This window comes from Palaemon carinicauda, chromosome 1 (assembly GCF_036898095.1).
Source record: "Palaemon carinicauda isolate YSFRI2023 chromosome 1, ASM3689809v2, whole genome shotgun sequence".
In the NCBI taxonomy this organism is placed as follows: Eukaryota; Metazoa; Arthropoda; class Malacostraca; order Decapoda; family Palaemonidae; genus Palaemon; species Palaemon carinicauda.
Window position 1 is genome coordinate 13,190,004 of NC_090725.1, and position 17,500 is coordinate 13,207,503.

General features: G+C 38.2%; 2 protein-coding genes across 2 annotated transcripts in view; both read left to right on the forward strand.

Annotated features, from left to right (window-relative positions):
* The window catches only part of LOC137647050 (fibrocystin-L-like), a 215,250-nt gene that overhangs the window by 8,577 nt on the left and 189,173 nt on the right, over positions 1 to 17,500 (forward strand). Inside the window, exons 2-4 of the mRNA XM_068380195.1 lie at positions 12,809 to 12,858; positions 13,063 to 13,146; positions 16,759 to 16,894. Of these exons, the coding sequence (XP_068236296.1) occupies positions 12,822 to 12,858; positions 13,063 to 13,146; positions 16,759 to 16,894 (257 nt within the window). The 5' untranslated portion in view covers positions 12,809 to 12,821. The remainder of the gene's footprint in view (positions 1 to 12,808; positions 12,859 to 13,062; positions 13,147 to 16,758; positions 16,895 to 17,500) is intronic.
* LOC137649731 (uncharacterized) lies at positions 1,493 to 2,140 on the forward strand. Its single transcript, XM_068383033.1, has one exon. The coding sequence runs from the start codon at positions 1,493 to 1,495 to the stop codon at positions 2,138 to 2,140; it is 648 nt and encodes a 215-aa protein (XP_068239134.1).

Consider the following 17,500-nt stretch of genomic DNA (forward strand, 5'->3'; position numbering starts at 1 on the left):
CGCGGTGATCCCCGAGGACACTTTACCGGAAATCTCCCATTGGCTGTGAGAGCAAGGAGATATACCAATATTGTACGATGCCCACAAATCATATCTCCCGTTGCAGTACTCACCATCGCCAGCTGCCCGCATATCAAAACTTTTTCAGCTATCTAAACGACCATTGGGGACCAAAAGTCTTTGCTCGCCCCCAGGGAAATGACCAGTATCGCTTGCCTACAACCTGGCGCTGTATGTTGAACTTAAGTTAGTTGCAATTACTCCGTCTCTCAGTTACCAACCACACATTGATGACCACCAGAGTGTTCAGCTCCCTCCTGCTTTCTTCTGCACTACTGTGTCTTATTGTTTGATGATGGTTCCGTCAGACACTGAGTCTACCCTGAAAGTACCTTCCTTCGTCAGCAGAGAAGCGATCGCCTGGTTCCAGCATGCTGAAGTCCAGTTTCACATCAAGGGCATGACTCGGTCAAGTACCAAAGAAGATTACATTCTAGGAGACTCTCCCGGAAATCTACGATTGGCTGTGCAAGCAAGGAGACATGCCAATAATGTACGATGCCAATAAATCATACCTGTCGGAGCAGTACTCGCCATCGCCAGCTGCCAGCATAGTGAAACATTTTCAGCTCTCTAAAAAACTATTGGGGGACCAAAAGGCTTTGCTTGTTCCCAGGGAAATGATCAGTATCGCTTGCCTACAACCTGCCGCAGTTGGCTCTCCTGGTGAAGTGAATCTACTTCATGCCCTTTGGGTACGGTGCCTACCCGTACCTGTATGTGCTGCTATTCCCAATGTTGATATTTTGCCTATGAAGGACCTGATGACCAAAGTTGACGCCTTATGGATACCCACTTCACCACCTTCCAGACCTCCATCAATGCCTCCACTCCTGACGAAGTGGACACCTATTCAACATTAACAGAAGTTGACATGAATGAGGTAGGACACAGACACCTACCCCGTGACGTGCTGGAGTAGTGACCAAACCGCCCACCACTTACATATACCACCCCTCACTTACGCCCCAACCAATAACCTCTCCAGCCACTTCCTGTTCCTGACACCTATTGGCTGCAGTTATGCTACTACCAGGCCAAATTCGAGGTTGCTGCGAAGAAATGTGTGAATGGTTGTCAGAGTCCAAATAACGTGTAAGTATGCCATCCATTGCAGTGGTGTCCTTCCCTGTCACTAATCTCTTTACATGATGCAGGTACAGGAGTGCAATTTTTGGTAGACACGGGTGCTTGCTGTTCTCTTCTGCCAAGGCCACTCTCCAGGACATGATGTAGTCTGTTTAAGTATGCCAACATCCGACTGGTAGCTCCCAACAGATCTGCGATACCCACGCATGGTTATAAAACCCTCACATTATCGTGTGGAAGCGCCAAATATATTTGGAAGTTTCTCATTACTGACGTTAAATTGTCAATCCTCATTGCGGATTTCCCATTACATTTCCACATCCTGGTTCGATGTAGCTCACCGATGGTTAGTCAACGTAGATTCCTACTCCTTGACGCCTCTCCAACGCAGCCTTATCTGGCCCTGCTCTCCCATCAGCGCACTTACAAATGCCTATGCCCACCTCCTCACATCATACCGGGAAGTTTTTCATTCAGAACTTCATCAAATACCCTGGGTTCCTGCAAACATGGTATTTATCACCATGTCAAGATGACGGGGCCCCAATTGTTGGCCAGATTCAAACGTCTGACACTGGATCTTTTTTCAGCCCCTAAACAAACGGTTGCTGAAATGGAAGACATGGGCCTTTGCCAAAAGTCCTCAAGCTCATGGTCGTCATCCTTACACATCGTCCTAAAAAAAGATGGCTCTCTGTTTCCACGTGGTGATTGTAGGTGCCTGAACATGAAAATAGAACTGGATCACAACCCTTTCCCAAACACAGCCATGCTCGACCTCCTGAAAGGGTATTACTCGGTGCCCATGAAGACATATCAGACATCCCAAAATTGCCATTCCCCCTTCGGTACATTAACCTTCAATTACTCCTGTTTTGACCTTCGTAATGCTAGGGCCACTTTTCAACGTCTCATGGATAGCATCTTAGTGAACCTCCCCTTCTTTGTATGTTACGTGGACGACGCACTCCAAAAAGGAACACCTCCGTAATCTACGCATTGTGCTCAACTGCCTACAATAGAACAGCGTTGTAGTCTAGTCACAAATGTACCCTTGGTGCCAACGAAGTATTGTTCTTAGGGCACTGCTTTATTCCTGGAGTCCACCCCCTCCCTAAAAAGTAGCAGCCATTCAGGACTTCCCCATGCCCTTGACTGTCAAAGCATTGCAAGAATTTTTGGGCATGATTAACTATTATCACCGTTTCCTGCCAGTCATCACTGCCACTCTTGCCCCCTCTATGCCTCCCCTTCGGTACATTAACCTTCAATTACTCCTGTTTTAGCCTTCGTAATACTAGGGCCACTTTTCAACGTCTCATGGATAGCATCTTAGTGAACCTCCCCTTCTTTGTATGTTACGTGGACGACGCACTCCAAAAAGGAACACCTCCGTAATCTACGCATCGTGCTCAACCGTCTACAATAGAACAGTGTTGTAGTCTAGTCACATATATACCCTTGGAGCCATCGAAGTATTGTTCTTAGGGCACTGCATTACTCCTGGAGCTCACCCCCTCCCTAAAAAGTAGCAGCCATTCAGGATTTCCCCATGCCCTTGACTATCAAAGCATTGCAAGAATTTTTGGGGATGATTAACTATTATCACCGTTTCCTGCCAGTCATCACTGCCCCTCTTGCCCCCCTCTATGCCTCCCTCAAGAGCAAGACAAAAGACCTGAAATGGGGTCCCCTTCAAGAAGCGGCCTTCTGCAAAGTATGCTCTATCAACCGCTGCTGCTCTCACTTTTCCCATGACACATGCACCTCTCCTTCTCTCCACTGATGCCAGCAACCTCACTATTGGGGCAGTCCTCGAGCAGTTTTTCAACGGTGGCCTTCTTGAGTAGCAAACTGCCCAAGGCGGAATCTGGCTGCTCTACCTTCGACTGCGAATTGCTAACGATGCACTTGGCTGTCAGTCACTTTCGCCACTTCTTGGCAGTTACGCCCTTCGTCTCTTGCATAGACAGCATGCCTCTGTGCATGCCTTTACTCGACAGTGCGATGCCTGGTCCACTCGTCAACACCAAAATCTTCCTGCCGTGACTGAATATAATCTTACCCTTCAGCACGTCCATGGGAAAAGGAATCCCATTGCTGATGCCCTGCCAAGATACTCATTGGCCGCCATTCATCTGGGATTGGATTACAACGCCTTAGCAGAAGCCCAATGAAAAGATCCAGAGTACCAAGCATGTAGGACATCCTGCACATCCTCCGTTGGGAGGATGTCCCTCTTGATAAATCCAATGTCACCCTCCTCTGTGATGTCAGTACTAGTAGGCCTAGACCATGGATACCTTCTCCCATGTGCCGCTAGATGTTTGATTTCATTCATGGCCTTTCACATCCCTCGCAATGTTCTACTGCACAGCTACTGAATACAAAGTTCATTTGACATGGCATTACTAAGGATGATAAGGATTGGGCCTACACCTGTACTTCATGCCAAACCTCAAAAGTACAACATATGAATTTAGGAGTGGGCACCTTTCCTCAACCTCAGCAGTGCTTTGCCTACATTCACGTTGATGTTGTAAGTCTTCTATCCACATCACAAGGATATCGTTACCTGTTTACCTTCATCCACTCGTTGGCCTGAAGTCTTTCCCCTTGAAACTGCAACGTCCGCCTCGTGTATATCTGCCTTACTCTCAAGATGGATAGAGATTTGATATCCCTGGGCATCTTACTTCCGACAGGGGAACCACTTCCACCTTTCAAATGAGGACATCATTAGCAAATCTCTTGGGTATCACCCTTCATCAAACAACTGCATACAACCCTGCAGCTAATAGTATGATTGAACGTTTTTGCCGCATACTCAAAGTAGCTTTAATTTCTCACTGCAATGACTCCAACTGGTTTATCCAGCTTCCCTTGGGGCCTTCTGGGCCAAGGTCCACTCCTAAAGATGCCCTAGATGTCTTAGCAGCTGAAATGGTGTATGGTGACCCATTGTACGTTCTGCCGAATTTTTTCCTTCTGCAACCTCCTCCGACAATCTCCAGTGCCTACATCAGGTTGTGGGAAAATTTACTCCATGCCGTCAGACTTATAAGCCCCAGCTAAGCAACAAATACCGACACATCTCCACTCGGCAATGCATGTTTTCCTGCGCAATGACACAGGCAAGCCAATGTAAAGGCCCTATTACACAGGCCCTTTCGTCGTGATCCGTTGTAAGCCGAAAGCATTACTCCTCAACATGTGTGGCATAGAAGACTGGGTCTCCATTGATTGCCTAAAACTTGCATATCTTCTGCCAGACGACCTGCCAACAGTACACCTCCTAGGAGCAGGGCACCCTATTTCACATGTATATCTTTTTTAGTTGGAGCCATGTACCACACTCGTATCACACATTCATACACTGCAACAGTATTTCTGTTTGCTTATATTGTCGTTATCACTCTTCCCTCGCATTGATATCTTATTTCTGCCTTTATGTGCTTGTATCAATATGTTTGAGTTTTGGTGACGGTGACCTTTCACTGAAACTGTTGTTATAAAAGCTCACTATCTGCTCAAATAAAGTTAGTCATAATTACGCAGTCTCTCAGTTACCACCTAACTGGTGTATCTGAATACATTTAAGTACTTTATTAGCCAGATCATAATTGTTTAACCCCTTTGATCGGACATGTTGTTGACCTGGGCAAACAATTCATAGACACCGAAATAACAAGTTATCAACCAACGTCATGAGGAAAAGGCCCGTGTAAGGAAGCGTTAACAGTGAATTGCTAGTGTTGTTGTGCAGGAAAACGTGCGTTGCCGAGTGCAGATCTCTCTGTATGTGATGCTTAACTGGGGGCTTGTAAGTCTGGCGGCATGAAGTAAATTTTCCCACAACGTGATGTAAGCGCTGGAAAATGTTGGAGGAGGTTGCAGACGGAAAATATTCGGCAAGGACGACAACTGGTTTTCATACAACATTTTAGTTGCCGAGATATCCAGGGGGTCATTAGGCGTGGTCCTTAGTCCCAAGATGACACGTAAGCTGGGTAAACTAGTTGGAGTCCTTGCAGCGGGACATCAAAGCTGCTTTGAAGTAATGGTACAGAAGCTATATCACTACCCAAGACAACAGAACAAAGTGAAAATGTTCAACCATACCATTGGCAGCAGGGTTGTATGTGGTTGTTTGATGAAGGGAGATTCGCTATTGATGTCCACAATGGAGAGGTGAAAGTTATATGCTCATGGATACCAAATCTCGCTATCCATCCTGAGAGTAAGGCTGATGCACACGAGGGGATGTTGCAGTTTCCATGGGAATGGCTTCAGCCCAACTAGTGGAGTGGTCGATGATGGTAAACATGTAATAATGTCCTTGTAATGTGGATAGGGGACCTACGACATCAACATTAATGTGAACAAAGTACCTCTGAGGTTGAGGAAAGGTAGCCACTCCTGAATCTGTTTCAATGTACTTCTAAGGTTTGGCAGAAAGTACAGGCATGGATCCAATCCTTAGCATCCTTAGTAATGCCATGCCAAATGAATTTTGTATCCAGCATCTGTGCAATAGAACGGATCGAGGGATGTGAAAGGCCATGAATGAAATCCAACACCTGTCGGCGTATGGGAGAAGGTATCCACGGTCTAGGTCTACCAGTACCGACGTCATAGAGGAGGGTGGTGCTGGAGTCATCGAGAGGGACGTCTGGTGAACACTGTGGGCTCCATCTTCTTGATATGGTGACAAATACTGTGTATTGCGGCAACTGTGAGTGTTTAACGAAGGTCTGGACGGAAAACTTCCAGGTACGTTGTGAAGAGGTGGGAGTAGGCATCCGTTGGTGTGCTGATATGGATAGCAAGGTCAGAGAGAGCTGGTTGGAGAGCCGTTGAGGAGTATGAATCCGCGTTGACTAACCATCGGTGAGCTACATCGACCAGGAGGTGGATGTGTGAAAGTAAGTCGGCCCCGGTGATTGGCAATGTGATATCAGTAAAGGTAAACTTCCAAATATATTCGGCACTTTCAAACGATAATTTGAGGGTTTCATAACTGCTGGTGGGTATCACAAAGGAAGGTGGTGAAGTGATTGTCCATAAAGGCATCAACTTTGGTCATCAGGTTCTTCATGGGCAAAATATTGACATCAGGAATAGCAGTACGTACAGGTTTGGGTAGGCGCTGTACCCAAAGGGCACAAAGTAGATTCACTTCATGAGGAGAGCCGTCTGCAACAGGTTGTAGGCGAGGGATACTGGTAATTTCCCTGAGGGCGAGCAAAGCCTTTTGGTCCCCTTGTGGTTGTTGAGAGATCTGAAACAGTTTCGCTATGCAGGCAGCTGGCGTTGGCACGTACTACCCCAGGAGGTATGATTTGATTGGGAAGGGGGAGAGGGCTGAACACTCCGGTGTCACCAATGTGTGGATGCACCAGTTAGGTGGTAACTGTGAGGCTGCTTAATTACGTCTAACTTTATTTCAGCTGACAGCGAACTTTAATAACAACAGTTTCCGTGAAAGAAGGTGACAAAAATTCAGACAGATACAAGTACACTCAGGCAAAAACGAGTAATCAGTGTGAGGGGAGAGTGACAATGGCAATATACAATTTCAAATCTGAAAAAAGATTCAAAGTCTACGATATGAAAATTTTTAGGAACTTCAATAGAAATATTAGTGGCACTATATCATTAGCCATCGATATTTTGGAACAGGGGGATTAATGGTGACTTCAAACTAGATATAAGTCAGGCACCTTTAGAGGCGCATGTCTCAAAGCATCGAGCGATAGGTTTTTAGAACAAAACATCTACCATGATACATATATTCCTCAGCTATGCGGTAAAACCCACTCGTCCCTGTCAAATGGCTGTATCTTATAAACCTACATATTTTTCGACACGTTTATTTAATTGAAAAAAATGCTAGTCGATAGTATTTCAATCACTTTACACTGCCCCTCTCTTTGTATAACTTCTGTATATCTCAATTGGATACTGACTCGTGGTTGACCTAAATATCCATTGGCATATGTCCAAAGTTGTTTTACTTCCTTGTATCAACGAGTAAGAGAAACTTTTGATTTTGTTTACGTCAAATATACCCATGATCGAACATACCTTATTTTACATGCCTTCTCCGTTACTCCTGATTCATTAGATCACATCTCTATTGATCAGTTTTCTCAATACACAAATTGTATTTAATAGAGTCTACGCTGAAGAGCACAGCGACATTTTTAAGTCTAGATTCTAGATCCTCGTGTAATTGTTTAATTTCATGTTGATTTGCAACTTAAGCTTTTTGACCTATAGGTGTTAAAGGTCTAATCTATCTCGTGAAAACTATGATGATTTATTATACACACCAATGCAACCAATCATTAATATTAAGTTATTATATAACAAGAGGTAACACCTCACAGAAAAAAGAAACAAACAAACACACCAGCCACTTCTAAATTCATCCATAAACGGCTAAGTCGTAATTGAAACCAATTTGCAGAAATTACTGTGCAATATTAATCGATTCTCACAATCACACCTGCATAAAAAGCTCATCGGTAGCACTTCGAGCCCCCTCACAAACACTGCTCCATTATATACTATTTTCTATTATCTCTTTTACTTCCTTGAAGTTAATGCCATTTCCATCCAATAGGTCTTTTACAATAACAGTCGTGACTTCTCTTGGAATTCCTCTACTCGTACCTCCTTGCACTTCCAAATAATACTCTTATTTTACCAGTGTAATGTCACAATTCCTCTCACTAAACTTTTGAACCATCTCGTGAATCCCTGGTCCATTCTTTCAACTACGCTAAATATTTCTCACCCTACAAATTCTTCTTACAACCTAATTGCTATGCAGACAAATTGTCTTAACAATTTCTTTCATTCACATACAACATCCGTACTCTAATTACATAAAGGAAATTTGGTTTTGCAATTCTTTTATACCTTCCCTCATTGGTTACCAGAGACAATTCAAATCTCTTTTTCCATCATTTGCATATACCCTTTCTACCTTTCTTACATCACATACACTATGTCTTTATACTTCTTTCATCTAACCATCACCTGTCATATCTAATACTATAGTCATATGAATGATACGTTTTCATTCATTCAGAATTCATCTTCCAGCTCTCTATCAGAACATAAAACAATTTTTTCTCAGATCCACGTTTACACCAGCCCAGTTCATTTTCTCACTACATACTTCAAAACAAACTTCGTTTCTATTTTAAAAACTTGATAACACTCAACAATTATCATCTATCTCATAGTTGCCAAACAACCTCCGGATTGCAGTTCTTATCGCACATACTACACAAGTTCTGTGACTTACTGTTGATAGATACACTCTTTTTCTTGCCTGGACGTCAGTCACCCTATCATCTGTCCTACTATCGCAGTCAAAATTATGTAGTACACCTTACTTGGTTTACTATGCTTAGAGAAATGATGACCTTGTTATGACTTTTATCGCCACTATTTTTTACAGTAAGATAATTATCATTTACCTATATCTGTAAATCATTTCACTCACCTATGCTTACATTCTAGACCCTTGTTAGCCACTAAGTCGCACTATAAGCACTATGAACACTATGAAACAGGATAGCCTATGTAGTATTTCTTCAACTTCTTATCGCCTTTCTGAGATCACTGAAATCCACTTCCATAATCATTTTCGCCCATTACGCTAGCCGTTTCAAAATCCATATCATTCAGCTTTGCCTCTTTTAAAGGCCAACATATTCAACAAATGTTCAATATATTCACGCATCGACCGAGGACTGCATTTATATCTGAAAGCAGCTTTTTGCTTGCATTGTTTATTCGGAGATTAATTTGTTAGTTTATCCTTTTTTCTTACTCTACTTACAAGTAGAACCGCTGTGGAACTCTTTTATTGCTGATCATTATTTTTTATCTCGCTTCATACGTGACTACACTCCATATTAGTGCCTACCTGTGCATGTTCTTTTATGACATGCAACTGTACCTTGGATAATTCTTTTCTTTCACTAAATTGCCACTTACTATTTTATTCTTCAAGCTAAGGCCTTTAACATCGAAAGGGAATTTTACAAACTCACTGTCCACTCCTTTCACCTTTGGTTCTTCGATTCTAGCTCTCCGATAATAGAAAATGTCCTTATGCCATCTTACTTCCTTTTTATCCATTTGACTTGCCTTAATTAAATTAATAATTCTATATCTGGCTTAACATTTTCCTAATCAGTTAATAGTTATATATACCTCCAGTCAGTTCTCACCTAAGTATTAGAGCCATCAACTTTATTGTTCATTTGCTCTGTCGTGACAGATGGTCTATTTTCCCAGTATTCTCGTGATTATTGTTCTTTAGAAACCCTTTATTATCAATGACCATGCTCTTTCAGAGATATTTTCCTTCGATTTATGAACTGAGAACTACTTCGTCTTCTCTCTATCGTCTAACCTTTCATTCACATCAGACCAACATTGCATCCACATTATGAATCAACTCTTCACTTGCAAGCACACTTCCCTGTATTCCCTCTTATCCTTGATACTTAAGTCCTTTAATTACCTCCCCCACATCTTTCCCTAGAGAACAGACAATATTATAGATAATCACCAGTGTCTATATACAAAGGTAAGGTAATATAGAGGTCTAAAAGATTAAGGCCTTGGTTATTAATACTCACCTTGAAAAACTATTTATAGATTAACGTCCCAAATATTTTAAACACACATTTTACAGTCGTTATGTTGGCATACCTACAGCTTGGAAAGATAGACATCATGCTACTTAGTTCATACCAATATTAAGTTTACTCTGAATCTAGAGCATAACAATAAACTTTAATTGTTTGACATTGTGATTTCTTACTGTGATCCATTCGTAAACACATTCAGGCAAAAAAAATGAGGAAACACCAAAGATAGGAAGATGCATTAAATGGATGAAAAAAAAAAAAAAAAACTTGGAATAGGGCACCATCAGATGTTTGCTTTGAAGGATGAAAATGGAAATATCACAAATAGAGATCGAGTTATAACAATTGCTTATGATTTATATGCAATAAATCAATAGTGATATAAGAAAAAAACTTTGCCAATGAAAATAATGAAACACCTGACACATTACCAAACGTAACGTAAGAAAGCATTAAAAGGCATGAAAAGAGGCAAAGCAGCAGGAGCAGATAGCCTAACAATTAATTTAATAATAGATGGAGGAGATTTCATGGTAGTAAAATCGCTGAACTCTACACAGAATGTCTACTTTATTGCTCTATACCTACAGTTTAGAAAATGTTATCATTATAATAATTCACAAAAAGGGAGACACAAAAGAACTGAAAAGTTACCTCCCAATAAATTTAATCTTCGTAATACATAAAATATTAACAGGGATCATATTGGGCCGAATAGAGAGACAGCTAGACTTTAATCAACCAAGAGAGCAGGCATATCCAAGTAATTAACCAGCTAATGGGAAAATCAATAAAGTATAACAAACCACTATGTATAGAATTTATAGAATATGAGAAAGCTTTTGATTCTGTCAAAATTTCAGCGGTAATGAAAACCCTTCAAAGATAAAAAATAGAAGAATCGTATGTTAGAACACTTGTAGATATCTTTATAGGAAGTGCAGCAATCCTAAAAATACATAAATATAGTGAGAAAACTCCGATTAAGAAAGGAGTTAGACAGGGAGACCCCATCTCTCTTAATTTATTCGAACCATGCCTAGAAATAGTTTTAGAAAATATAAATTGGGAAAATATAGGAATTAATGTTAATGAGGAATACCTAAACAAATTAAGGTTTGCAGATGACATAGCTCTGTTTAGTGCATCATGAGAAGAATTGCAAAAAATATTAGAAGATTTGAATAGAGAAAGCAGAAATGAGGAAGTGAAAATGAATATGAATAAAAATCAGATAATGTACTATGGAATTGTAGAGCTACAACAAATAAAGGATATGGACGAATCTCTAGAGATATTTAATGAATATAAGTACCTAAGACAGGCAGTGTGTGTTTCCCCTGGAAACAAATGAGATTATCAAATTTGAAAATATTATTTTCTGTTATGTTCAATTAGATGGTCCTACCAGTATTAACTTATGCATCATAAACCTGGAGCCATACTAAACCCTTAGAACATAAGCTGGTTACAAGTCAAAAAACCATCGAAAGAATAATGATAGGAATAACACTAAGAGACAGAAAAAGTAAACCATAGATACGAGAGCAAACTAAAGTAGAGGATATCCTAAGAATACGTACAAAACAAGAAATGGACATGGATAGGATATACAATAAAAATGACAGATAATGAAAAGGACATTGAATATAACAGAATGGGTCCCTAGAGGTTGCAAACGAAGCCGAGGAAGGAAGAGAAGACGTTAGATTGCCGAGCTAAGAGAATTTGCGGGTATTGACTGGCATAGAAAGACCACAAACAGACGCCTGTGGAAGGACGGGTCTGAGGCCTTTGTACTGCAGTGGACTAACAACGGCTGGTGATGATATATATATATATATATATATATATATATATATATATATATATATATATATATATATATATATATATATATATATATACACATATATATATATATATATATATATATATACATATATACATACATATATATATATATACATATATATATATATATATATATATATATATATATATATATATATATATATATATATATATATATATATATATATATATATATATATATATATATATATATATATATATATATATATATATATATGTGTGTGTGTGTGTGTGTGTGTGTATGCATATTTTTGCACTAGTACAAGGTAAATATATACTGTATACACACACATATATGTATATATATACTATATATATATATATATATATATATATATATATATATATATATATATATATATATATATATATATATATATATATATATATATATATATATATATATATATATATATATATATATATAGTAAGTAGGCTACATGATTATGCTAAAATATTGGTGTCAAAATAGAAAACTGAAAGTCTACGAACACCCTCATATTTTGATATGTCATTTCGGTGTTTTTCTATTGCTGATGGATAGAGGATCCGCCCACTCTAATAGCCAGGTTTCCGTAAATATGGGTAACTTATATCACTCCGTTGTTCAGTTCTACGAATGTTTGTATGCGTATTATATTCATACTCTTACTGTGCCTTATATATGGTAAAATTTCCCTCAAATTTCAGTCCTCTAGGGGACTCTCAAATAGAATGCGGCTCTAGTTTGAATTCACATAGTATTTTCCTACTTCCATGAGATATTACCGCTTGAGGGTACACTCGAGCACACTATTCTATCTAATTTCTCATCTTTTTGTTTCATTAAAGTTTTTATAGTTTATGTAGGAAATATTTATTTCAATGCTGTTACGGTTCTTAAAATATTTCATTTTTCCTTTTTTCCTTGTATATATACACACACACAAACACACACACACACACACACACACACACACACACATATATATATATATATATATATATATATATATATATATATATATATATATATATATATACATATATATACATATATAAAAACATATGTATACATATTTATATCTTTTTTATAAAGACGTGTTCTTATTGTGTTATCTTTCCAGGCAACACCCGAAGATGTTGCTTTGGTTCGCACTATTCATCCTGCTCTTTGGTAAGTCTTAGCTCAAACTGGTTATAATCATGATCTTAAAATTTCTCAAATTATGAGTAAAATTGTCTCTAGTAATTGTTGAAATCTCTCAGTTTTGACGTTTTTCTGTTGCAAAAAAAAAAAAAAAAAAAAAAAAAACTTTATCTATGTAAATAATATGTCTGTTATTATAATTATTACCTCAAGTATTTATATCTGTTGCAGGGATCATCAATGGCCAGGTTACCGATGTCAGTCCCTACTGGTTAGGAGAAGGAGGGGGCCAAACCTTGTACATTTATGGCCAAGGTAAATTGAGGATTTTTTTTTTTGTCTAATAACGCTATTGAAAAATTCAGAAATCGTGCTTCCTTGAACTATTATTTAGTTAATTAAGAAATTTAATGTTGTTTAGTATCTAATGATTCCTTGTATATTCTAGATCATCTTACTTTCATCTTCTATTTACAATTCGTTGTTACTAATGAAGATATTGGTCCTTTTTTTTTATTAGATTACGCGTTTATTTACGTTGTAACTATACTTAATGGAACACCGATTACCGGTTATGTTACTGTGGTTGCAGAGATGACTCTCTTCAGTTCCAATCTTTTCTTGGAACAGTTTTGACATTTTTTTTTTATATAGGGAAAATGCTGTTAGCCATGGCTGAGGGATTGTAAGGCTAAACCATTGCGTTTTATCAGATCTATGCAATTTTGACATATTTTCTAGTCTCTTGGAACAGTACCTTTTTATTTTCTATTCATTCTATGATCATTATGCTGATAATAATCATATTTCACATGATAAAAATAGAGCTTACTTCATTCTTGGTGAAAGAGGTTCCTTATCCAAAAGATCAGATAATGGCTTTCATTTGGGGCTACACTATAACTGAGGCAAACGCCTACATGTTCTTCTAGCAACTGCAATTAAGATAAAACACCAGGTACATTTTCTTTCCTAACAGGAAGACCAAGATATGCATGTAGGAATAATTCATGCAATAGGAGAACTTTTAAAGTATTCCTCAGAAAGTGAATAAACAAAACTAGAAACAACGCCAGCGTTGTTCAAGTTGATGCGTGATTATTAGATGGGATCCATGGATCTACTATCATATATTAGGCACAGTATATAGCACTATTGGATATGTATTTAATGTTTAGTAGAGATGTGCAAATTAACGATGTGGATCTTTCACCTATATGCTTTGAGAATTGGAAGATATTTTTTATTCAGGTGAAAAGGCAAATTATTCAAGATACATGACTCTACTGTTCGAAATGGTTAAACATGGAAGATATGCAACTTGGTTGAAAAGGCAAACTTTATAAAGGAAGCCTTTCTATGTGCTTATCTTCAACTGGTTTTGCAAGACAACGTATGGATATGGCTGTAGAATGTGCTGTGAATTTAGCTGCAGCCTCTCGACTTATGGAGATTAGTATTTGCACAGACTCCAAGTACCTATAAAATAGACCTTAACTAGAGATGCCAAAAGTATTATTGTTCAGGCTTTATTGGAGAAGGCAAATATGAGCAACACTGATAATCCTTCACACGAGCTGCAAAATTTCCGGAATAAAAGATATAATTATAACCTTACAAGTATATCAGCAAATATATATGAAAACATCAACCCTTTTAGTGATGACCTGCGGAAGGATGTTAATATCTACATCCTGTTTATAAGAACATTTGAACCTGAATATGTTAAAAAGGATCTCTTGAAATTTTTACAGATAGGTGAGGCATGGAAAAAAGAGTTTATTGAGGACTGCACCAAAGACCTTGACATATCCGAGAAACCCATGAAGAGAAGGCAAGTGTAGAGCCTAATAAGTGCAGAAATGCAAGAAAAGTTAAGGAAAAAGATACCAAACCAGTTGTACTGAAAAGAGCACCGATTTGTTAGGTCGACTACTAGGCCTTTACCTAGCCTACAAAAAGGCAAAGAGGATATCGATCTGGCTAGGATTTTTGAGTACCCTCCGACATCTTCAGCAAGGTATCGCTGACTCAACAAGACATCTAAGCCAGCCTTAGCCAATCATCTGAATGACTTGGTGTAACATGGTGCTCCAGATTAAATTAATGTCATCACATTATCATGACGGTTGTTATTCAAGCTATACCTTCAAGAATTCAGAATTCATAGGGTGGTCTAGCAAGGAAGCGTTTGATCATTGAGTGCGAAACAAATGCTAGTCAGGTTCATGCAGTTTTTGATACATATGAAAGGAGCATAAACATGATGAACAGGAGACTAGAGGGGAAAATGAATTTAATAGGTTATTCATCATTGGAAGTGCACAAATTCCACCTAAAGACCTTAAATTCAAAGACTACAAAACAGACCTGATCAAATTTCTAATTCAAGAGTGAAAAGATGACTCATGATGAAGTGATACGGGCACGATGATAATAGCAACCTATGCAAAAGTAGCACAGAGCTACAAAAGTAAAGGGGACCCGATACATCTAGTTCAGAAGTCTCTATGCATTGCTATGAACACATGATAACAGATACAAGAATCATTAACCATCTCTGTTAGATAAAAAATAAAAAATAGTTGTATTGTTGTTCTGAGGGAAGGTGATACTACTATACAGATTATGTTGCTCTCCATTTTCCCGGTAGACTTTTGAGTATAAATGGAAACTGGCAGGTCATCAGATAACACAAGACGATACATAGACATTAATAACAAGGGCAACTACCTAGGTAGCCAAGTATGGAAAGCCATGCCAGGGCTACGGGCTTTAACATGATATAATTATGAATCCAGGTTTGCTATATAGGGCAAAATAAGGCCACTGCAGATTGCAAGAGGAAATCATGACTTTCTCAAAGGTCTTTTCCTGAAGGGAGAAGAAATAACATCAGACCTTGGCAGCAGAAAAAACTTGGAAAAGTTTGTTAGTACTCTTTATGGAATGACAAATACTACATCAACGAATGCAGCAAGATTTTTTGAGAAGCATAAACCAAAGAAAATTGAACCAATAATATCCATCATTACTGTTCTAGATGCCATAATGTTACCTTTTTGCTGTGATTGTCTTACACACAAAATCAAGAAGGAAAGCTACATCACATATATGTGAAAGCCATCTTCAGGGAAAGATCCATTAGATGGCGCCCAGTCACCAACTGAACTAGGATGGGTGGTGAAATATGGCACGTATGAACCAGTGGTTCACAGGTGATCGAGTGCCCACATAGCTTGGTAAACACATTAAGAGAGGCATGTTGATGAATTTGAGAACGAAGTCTCCGATATTCATGCTAATACCTTTGATTCTGATGACTCAGAATCAGAATAATGAAGACCATGAAAGTTTTGATCCAAGTCCATCAAATTAATGAAAGAATAACTATCAAATTTTTAATGGTAATTAATTGATGAATTTAATTGTACAGGATTGTTTTTGTAATTGGTAAAGTAATTAAAAGTAGGGTTATACGAAACATATATTTAAGTTTGAAATTCTAATAATATTTGTATATTTATAGTCATTTGGCAATTAGAAAATACCTATAGCTTGCCAACTATTCACCGTATAATATTTGAATTTAAATATTTCAATTTCCCATACTTTTTTTTTATCTAAAATAGGATTTTAGTATCAGGGTAATGGTTATAGAACAAATGGAAAATAGAATATGGGAAAAATACATGAAATAAAAAAAATAACGGAAGGGTTAAGTTTGCAAACCCTCATCATTCGTTTTCGGCATACTTTTTATCTATTAAAGTTAAGATGTCAAAACTTTTCCGAGGAAAGATGAGAATTAAAGGGGTCAGCTCTTAGACCACTCACATTATTCTATATACATTTCCCATTTTCTGTTTTAAAACTATTTGAGCTAATTTAAAATGTTACCCGGTTAAAAATCTTAAATTCCAACAGGTTTCAGTGCAGATCAGTTCAATCACTTCGATGTTAATCTGGGAAACGTGGTAAGGCTGGTTAACGAAGCTGACACCATACCTTGTGACATCATTAACTACCTCACCAACACTGAAAGGATCGTTTGCACAGTTAGGTAAGCAGTTGATTTCTTGAGTTTAACATTAATATAGCAATGATTTAGCCAAACTGACAGTGTAAGCAGCTGACAGTCATCGTCATTTAAGCATAATTAGCATTCACTGAAAGTTCCTAAAAGTTTTGAAGCTATATATATGTCTTAAAGCATAGAAAGCATATTTCTTAATTAACAGGTGTCATTTTCAATAATTTTATTTGTTAGTTGGATGTTGGCCTCTGAAACCGTCAAACGATATTAGTCTTTTTATCTATTTTGATATATATATGTTCCAGAATGTTTTTTTTTTTTTTTATGTCATTGTGCCTATTGTTTCGCAATCTCTGAGGCAGGAGGTAATACCTCACTCATGCTGATAGTTTCTAGTAGTGTTTGTAACCTCTCCGTCCTTGTGAGCTAGAGGTGGGTGTTTTGAGGTACCTAAAGGTCTAACTCTTGAGACATAGCCATTGCCTGGTCATCCCTGGTCGTAGCTTGAGTTGGGAAGGGAATTGGTCGTTGATTATATTTGTCTATGGTTTGTCTTTCGGGCACTATCTCTGCCGCTTATGAGTGACCTTTAAAACTATAATTCTTTAATATTGGGTGAAGCAATGACTGAAT